General features: G+C 36.8%; 1 protein-coding gene across 2 annotated transcripts; it reads right to left on the reverse strand.

Moving 5' to 3' along the window:
* Window positions 1-2,770: 2,770 nt before the first annotated feature.
* BBS10 (Bardet-Biedl syndrome 10) lies at window positions 2,771-6,692 on the reverse strand. 2 transcript variants are annotated; one of them, XM_081311392.1, is made up of 2 exons: window positions 6,411-6,692; window positions 2,771-6,105 (listed from the first exon to the last, which is right to left on the reverse strand). In XM_081311392.1, exons 1-2 carry the CDS (start codon window positions 6,593-6,595, stop codon window positions 4,119-4,121), a joined length of 2,172 nt encoding a protein of 723 aa, XP_081167518.1. In that variant the 5' UTR covers window positions 6,596-6,692; the 3' UTR covers window positions 2,771-4,118. The 2 variants fall into 2 exon arrangements, with proteins under 2 accessions (XP_081167518.1, XP_081167519.1); XM_081311393.1 differs by having other exon boundaries at window positions 6,476-6,614.
* Window positions 6,693-8,270: the final 1,578 nt, after the last annotated feature.

The following is an 8,270-nucleotide window of genomic DNA, read 5'->3' on the forward strand; positions in this document are numbered from 1 at the left end:
GCAGATGGTAGCAAGGATGGTAGAATGTAATGGACATCATTATCCAAAGTACATGTATGAAGACACGAATTGGTGTCAACATACTTTATATACAACCAGAGATATGAAAAATTGTGCTGTATATGTGTAATAAGAATTGTAATGCATTCTGCTATCATTTATTTTTGAAAAAAATCAATAAAAACGTGCTATTTTCACCAATAAGTAAAAACCTCCCATTCTAACAAAATATTCAACATTTGACTTTGTGAACAACAACAATAAAAAGTAAATATGGTATACAGAATTAATTATTTTACTACTTTTATTTAAGAAGTTTTATTTATAAAAAGTTTCTGCAATAATAGTTTAAAACACAACATTAAGTCATGTGGCCATATAAGAGTTTTTGTCTTTTGGAATAAAGATAGAACTGCCATAGCATAATCTCCAAAATATAGAGACTAATGACACATAAATTCCACTTTCACACAACAATCTTTAAAGCAGTAGCCTATATGGATGAGATGATTTCACAAAGTCATGTAGTGATCCAAACTCCTTCCAACTTGTTTCTTTGTCTTCCAATAGGGACCTGTCCTTAACTGCCATCAAAGCTGAGCTGCAGATATGTCCCCATTCACAGATAAAACATACTCCTTTTGGGAGAGGATATACAATTTCTGATAAAAGTTCAGGGTCAAGATGCATTATTCCTGGTGGGTGTATCAACTAGCACAGCCCATAGGAAGGCAATTTAGTAATATATATCAGAATAACAATTGCATATGTCTTCTGGCCCAACATTCCCACTTCTTGGAGCTTTCCCCACAAGTAGATACAATTGAACACACATGAAATGACATATATATTATACATTGCAGCAAAAGACTAGAAACAATTTAAATGCTCATTAATAGAGCTAAATAAATGAGGAGTCAGCAAACTACCACCAGAGGGCCAAATCTGGCCCACTGCCTGTTTTCATGGGGCTTTCAAGCTAAGAATAGTTTTGTTTTTTTTAAACATTTTTCAATGATTGAAAAAATAAAATGGAGAATTATATTTGTGACTCATGTACTTTAAAGTCTATCAGTGTCCATAAATAAATGAAGTTTTATTGGAAAAAAAAAGATGCATTATTCCACTTTCCCTTCCTTTTTAATCTGACACATAGATACCATGGCATTTTCTGTATAACATGATTAAATAGGTCTTCTGGCTAAAGCAGCTTAAGGATATTCAAGTTCAATGCCTATTGTTTTGAAGATAAGAGTGGCTCATACTGGATCAGTGAGAAAAAATAAAGTTCATAAAGGTTATTAGGGAAAATGTGTTTGAGGAAAGTGGACTGACACGTAACTTCAAAAAACTAAAAATCTCAGCTGAGAAGTTAATGCATATTTGTTCTTTTCCCTCCTATGGTATACAAGATTGTATTTTCCAAACATAGCTACCTCAATATATCTCAGCTCACATGCTCTTATGTGACATGGACACTCTTCCCATTGAGTGCTAAGGCCCACATTCTCCCTGAACCTCAGCTAACCTTTTTGACTGCTCAGCCAAGAGAATACAATGCAAGTAGTCAGGTTAAGCATGGTGGACTCAGAACTATGAGAGGTAATAGGATGACTCAAACCTACCAAGTTTGGGGGTTATTCATTATGCAGCAGTAGAAAACAGAAAATGATCCTGATTTTAATTTGTCTTCACATTTTTCTTAACCCTAATTCTTCAATTTTATTCAGATTTCACCAGTTCTATCTGTTCTTATTATAGGTCACCTCAAACCATAATTGGTAAAGGACAAAAGTTAAATGTACTCATATTTTTAAAAGTATTCTTACCTAATGCAGTGATGTAAACTTTCTGGTAATATTCTGTAAATAAAAATAACTGATGAGAGCTTTATCACCATTACAGAAGGATTTTTTAAAATGAAAAGAAAAAGGATTCCTTTGTTAGTAGTGTTAGGGTCCATAAACAAGTCAAGATGGCGCCTGGCATTTTGCCAGAGGGAGTGGTTTGAGAAGTTACACCAGCGAGCCATTAAGATGATAGAGATTCCTTAATGACTGATTGCTGTGTCTAGATTATGTCAATTAAGTTAAGCTGTGTGTAATCATTAAGATGATGATTCCTTATTGGTTGACTGCTGTATCTAGTTTATGTTAATTAAGTTAAGCTGTGTATAATCAGTTAAGTGTATATATACCTCTACTGTCCAACAATAAAGCGGCTCCCACTCCTGCTGTATCAACCTTCACAAGTTCCTTGTCACTCGCCCCCCCACCCCGTTATTTTGCCCAGCCAGACTGCAGCATAGTAGATCTCACCAACATTTTCTGTTTCTCTCCCTTTTGCCCATGGAAGTTTATAAACATAATATTATTCATCCAATAAATTGATGAATTCATCTAATAAACAGGTCCTCCTTAACAGACATTTACTGGATAGTTACTATGTGCAAAATATTAGACCAGATACCAATCATATGAAGAGCCAGTTACAGCTTACCAAAGGGCTCCTAAGCTATTGACATTTATAACTATTAAATACCTACCATATGTAAAGCACTGGGCATGTCTGGAATGGTCTTTGAATGCCTTCAATGACTTAAGAGTATTTAAAACAATAAAACAAAGCAAAATGACCTAACAGGCAATTAAAAAATATGCATGAAAAAAATCATGCAGCAGTTTTAACAGATTCATTCATCTACAAACACAATATAAGAAATAGATTATTCTCTCCATAATCACAGAAATGAAACAAATTACATAGCATAAACCTTTGAAAAACACAACTATATTTAATATGAAAGATCAGAAAGATTACAAATACCACATGGTGGGATGCTATGGTTTTTAAATGTATTATTAGTCACCCCTTACTCAACTATAAAGTCTTCTCTTCATTTTTCCTACAATTAATCCCCCCCAAAATAGTGTCACATTATCCATTAACCTTTGATGAAAACTACATGATGGCACAGTTCATTCAGTAGTTAGCATAGCATTTGGCATATAGTAAGCACTTACTAAGAATTTTCTGAATAAATACATCAGAAACATGTACTTAGGGGAACAAATTAACACTGTTCTATTTCACAAGTACTTCTGAATACTCAGAATAAACAAAGCACTGTCTTTTGGGTGTCACAAAGAACTAGTAAAAGGACACTGTATGTATACACAGCTACTTCATAGTACTGTTTTTATTCAAAAGCTTTTACAATAAAATTAAGGATTTGTATATTTGAATTAGGATAACTACAGAATTATTTGTTACTACTTACTCCATGTATACAGCAAATACAAGAAAACCCAAGTTCTTAAGAGGCAGAAGAAAACCACAGTATGGATTTCATATCTTTTTGGTATTAATTATTTTTGTGGTGATGGGGATTAAGTCTAGGGCCTCACCCATGGCAGACAAGGGCTTTACCACTGAGCTACATCTCTAGCCGTAATTTTTAATTACATAAAGAAAACCACATTTTCACTGCATGATTCTATTCCTGGTAACATGTTCAAAGGTGCATGAGTGGTGAAAACCCATGTTTCTCCAAATAAAATAGAAATTAATCAAGTGACACATGAAATTAAACCTAATTTTATTTGTATCCTTTTAAAAGGACAACTGTGACTTTTACTTACTGCTTTACAAATTATGAGTACATAAAATTATTTTAACTGCAGTAAATAACATTTACATGTTTAGTTGTTTACAAAAAATTAAAGTAAGGTAGCATTTGAAGATCCCTTCTAAATTTGAAATTGATTCTATGAAATAAATATAGGAAGGGGAAAGAGAATAGAGAAAAAATCCAGAAGTGAAAACTCTAAAGAAATACACTCATTTAAAAAGAATAATACAGAGCTGAGATACAGAGAAATGTAAGGGGAAAGAGACACATTTAGCTGGAACTCCATTTCTGCCTTAGTTTAGTTCCACAAAGTAATTTAATATTTGCATCTGAATGGTCTGATGACTTTAGTATATTTCTTTAAAAAAACTTATGAAGTTATTCTGTTTTCCTAATAGAGTGAACTGAATGAGAATGAGTAGTTACATGCCTGCTTTACTTTACGCCTTGAGCTGGATTAAAAGTTGATTAACAAAAAAGTCCAATATTAAAGTTCATCTTCTGAATCTTGATCATAAGTTTTCTGAGGCTGCCTCTTGATATTGATCACCAGATCAATGGTTAATATTTTTGTCAAACACTGAAGAACAGAAGTTAGCAACTGGTATTTACCAATTACTGATTCCAAACCCTCCTGACTGCTTACCATGAGTTGATTGGTTTGCAGTGCATGGAGAGTTCTCAAATATATATGTGGGAAGCTGTAATTTATTTTCTTAGCCTTAAAAAGGATTTTTGGAATGCCTAACAGTGCATTAGCAATTAATGTACTAACCATGGCCTCTTCTGATGGCTGGCATGTTTTAGCATAGTTGAGAAGATAGTAATGTAACAAAATCTCAAAATTACCACCCACTGGCAAAACACTACCTGCTGGCACAGATGAGGAATGGTAACTCTGGGAAGTACACAAATCCAATGACTTATATCTCACTGGTAACTTGCTCCCTGTTCTATCAATTTTTGTAACTTGTAAATTTTCATAAGAAATTTCTATTCTAGTGTTTTCAGTTGTAGGATTACCAGTTAAATTATTATCAACTAATAGTTCAGGTTCATAGTCATCAATTATTCTGTTTTTTTCTGGAGACAAACACTTTAGTGTATCATCTATTTGGAAAGTATTTGTTGGTGTCAGTTTTGGTGTTGAACATGGAATATGTGTTTCTAATCCTCTACTTGAAATTACCAAATTTGAATATACATTTAAATATGCCTGAGTTTTTTCCAATTCATCTCCATTCTTTACAACTATATCTTGATATGGCCTTTGTATGGAGTGATTACTAATTTCAGGTAACTGACTACTTTCTCTACTATTTTTGTGAATAAGAGGACTTGATGTGTCATTTTGGTCACTGGCTTGTATTACATAATTTAGATCAAGGTCTTTAAATAACTGCCGAAGCATTTTGAATGCTCCATGTAAAGCACTCTCGTGTTGTTCAACCAAACCCTGCACTGGTCCACAAAGAACTATACAGTGTGGTATAAATGTACATGTGCTAATCAAGCCAAGATGAACATACCTTTTGGATCTAAGAATAAAAGGTTTACAAAATTTCACCAAAGCAGTGTTAGAAATTTCATACCATGAAGAGGCCTCTGGTAATACAAATGGAGAGATACCAATGATCCTTTGGATAAGAGAAACTTCTTCTGATGATAAACACTCCACCACTGATATGCCACTCAGGCCTGCATAATATATAACTAAATCTGGTTGCTTCACACTAGATAGGAGCAATTTTACATTCTGACTATGCAAATGTTTCATTATTGCTTTTGTCCTTTCCATAATCCAAAACTGAGATGTCTGAAATTGTGCTTCTGAACTTAGAATAAATTCTGATCCAGAAGTTGAAAAAAGAGGCTGAATGATTTCTGTTACTATCACCATTCTTATGTCACCATCTACTGGGCAGTAAATAGAAAAATCTCTGTGAAGCAAAAGCCCATCTATGATCCTAGAATCTGAAACAGGAAGGCCAGTGACCCCAACGTTCAGCTCTATAAAACAGTCATCCACTAACTCGAATACTTCAGTCTCACTTGTACAAGTCATACACTTGAAAAAGTAGTCACACATCAACTGTGAAATAAATCTGTGGTTATTTCTTCCCACTCTTCCACAAAAATACGCTTCTAACAATAATTCTAAAGAGCTCCTACACAACGTTCTCTCTTTAGCAGATGAAGAAAAGATGGAAAGAAAGTGTCTACTTAAGTATTGGTCCATAATACAGTCTAATATTTGTGTCTGAAACATTAGCAGAGCTTGGGAAATACATTTCCACTGACAACAATTTTTCCAATGCCTTTCATGGGTCTGAATATTGTCAGAAATCAAAGAATTCTTCTCTTTTTCTGAGATTGCATGAAGTCCTCTGAGTAAATGGCAAAGAAAGATAATGAATGTTTTAGCACCATCTCCTGTTTTTTTGAGATGACTGGAGACACATGTCAATACAATCCTGCAAAAATAAAAAGAAAGAAAATCAGATTTTCAGAACACTGGCTTTGGAATCAAGTTGTAAGTTGTGTTTTCATTGTTATAGACAAAAGAATACTGTCTCTTTGATTAAAAGTTATTTTGTTCTACTCCCAACTCCAGATTCTTGGAAGTTGACAAACACTCCTCTGGGCAGCGCCCAAACCCCGAGCATACGCTGGTCTCAATCGAGTTCATTTTTCTAGGTACACAGCCTTAGGATGGGACATGAGTCAAGGAGACCCTGTGGAGGGCCTAACTTTGGGCAGCAGGGCGGGACGCCCATACCTGGCTATGGGATGCTCTATGTGCAGCGCCCCCAGGAGGCGGCCTCCATCCCGGCTGAGCATTACCTCGCCGGTGGGCTTCGTACACAAAACCTGCCGGCCCTCGGGCCCTACGCAGCGGCTCACGATGGTTTCCAGCACCTCCACCACCTGTAACGCCACCTTCACAGACCCCGCCGCAGCCATAGAGCTTAGGGTCTGAAGGGCATTCCCTGGCCAGCAGGAGGAACAGCGGGTCGGACCAAAGAGCTTGAGGCGCGGCCGGAAACGGAAAAGGCGGGAAGAAAACAGGAAACCAGGCGCTCGAGTCGGAAGCCGCGGCAGGTCGGCTTCTGGGGTGAGCGAATCGGCTGCAGTTCCTCTCGCTAGGCGGAGTTTTGCCTTCCTACTTAGTTGGGTCACCGGAAACCTTCCTTCCGAAATCTACTCGTCAGAAGGGCTGAGTGACGGAGAGAACAGGCGCTGCAAGTTCAACTCCTTTGATTCTCTCGCACTCTCCCGCCATAAACTGCCTGTGCCCTGGCAAAACCTGTGCCTGGAATTCACGCATATTCTGTCCACAGGCATTATTCGCTCTGCTTCCCATTGCGAAGGCTGCTTCGGCATGCAGGACAGATAGGGAGGGCCTGGTTTGGGCCAAGAGTTTTAGGTTTTATGACTTCCCCGGGGCTTTCCACATTTCGTGTCAGGCACAAAACCCAGCCACTAACTACAATTTAACCTTTTTTCAAGTTTTTTACATCGTTTCAACACACATTGGCCTTTTGGATACAATCCAAAGGCAGAACAGTGTACTGTTTTAGATATTAACATAGGGATTTGTTTGGGTTCAGAACTGGGTTTGCTCTGTCATTTACTCAGTTGTGACATTCAGCAAGTAACATCTTGAATCCTTGCTTTTCCCGTCATAAAATGGAGAGACATAAAAGAAAAATAAGGTTTTACGGAGGTGGAGAATGTTTAGAAAGCACTTTGCATAGTTCCTAGCGTAGAGTAAGTGCTCAACAAATACAGTATACCCACAAATTCCCATGTGGGATCACCACTTTTTCTGGCCCAGTATTCCCACAAGAAAGGGTTTGTAAGACACAGAAAATACAATTAGCATAATAGCACAACACTATTAGATTCAAAACGTCAATACTATGAGGAAAATAATCTTGTAGATGTTTCATTGAATATGGAGGAGTTGTTTCCCTCTCCCTTTCATCCTGCGCACAGAATGGAAAACTAAGCATCCTAACCCCACAGTTAATATAGACCAAGACACCAAGCAGCAATTGGATCCTAAAATAGGAGAGAATGGGGAGAGGAGTGGGAGAAAGGGCAGGAAAATCAGAGAGGAAGTCATTATTGATTCATTCTGGACTAGTAGATGATTTGAGAAAATTACTGTTATATAGGCTTAGTTCATGTGCTTAATAGTAAGATTCAAGGCTGGGGTCGTGGCTCAGCAGTAGAGAGCAAGCCTTGCACTTGGGAGGCACTGGGTTTGATCCTCAGCACCACATAAAAACAAACAAAGGGGGCTGGAGATGTGGCTCAAGCGGTAGCTGCTTGCCTGGCACGCCCCGCTGAGTTCGATCCCAAAGGTATTGTGTCCATCTACAACTAAATTTTATATATATATTAAATAGTAAAATTCATTTTTTGTCTCTTCCTGGTTCTAGTCATCAAAAAGGGGTTGGTTATATTACTCAATATAGTTTCAAATAGTGGACTATTTCAAACAAGTATTAAAACCAGAGTCCTATTTAAGTTTACACTATAGACATTGATTTGTGATTTTTTTCCTTACAGTAAGAATATGCTATCACTCAATTTATTGTGTAGTTTTTAGAGTCATTTAACTTTTCTTGAG

The sequence above is a fragment of the Spermophilus citellus genome (genome assembly GCF_964194105.1).
Source record: "Spermophilus citellus genome assembly, chromosome: 10".
In the NCBI taxonomy this organism is placed as follows: domain Eukaryota; kingdom Metazoa; phylum Chordata; class Mammalia; order Rodentia; family Sciuridae; genus Spermophilus; species Spermophilus citellus.

Coding starts and splice junctions, on each gene's coding strand:
- BBS10 (XM_081311392.1), bottom strand. CDS start 6,595: ATGGCTGCGGCGGGGTCTGTGAAGGTGGCGTTACAGGTGGTGGAGGTG. Junction 6,106..6,410: donor ATAGAGCATCCCATAGCCAG/GTATGGGCGTCC, acceptor TTATTTTTGCAG/GATTGTATTGACATGTGTCT.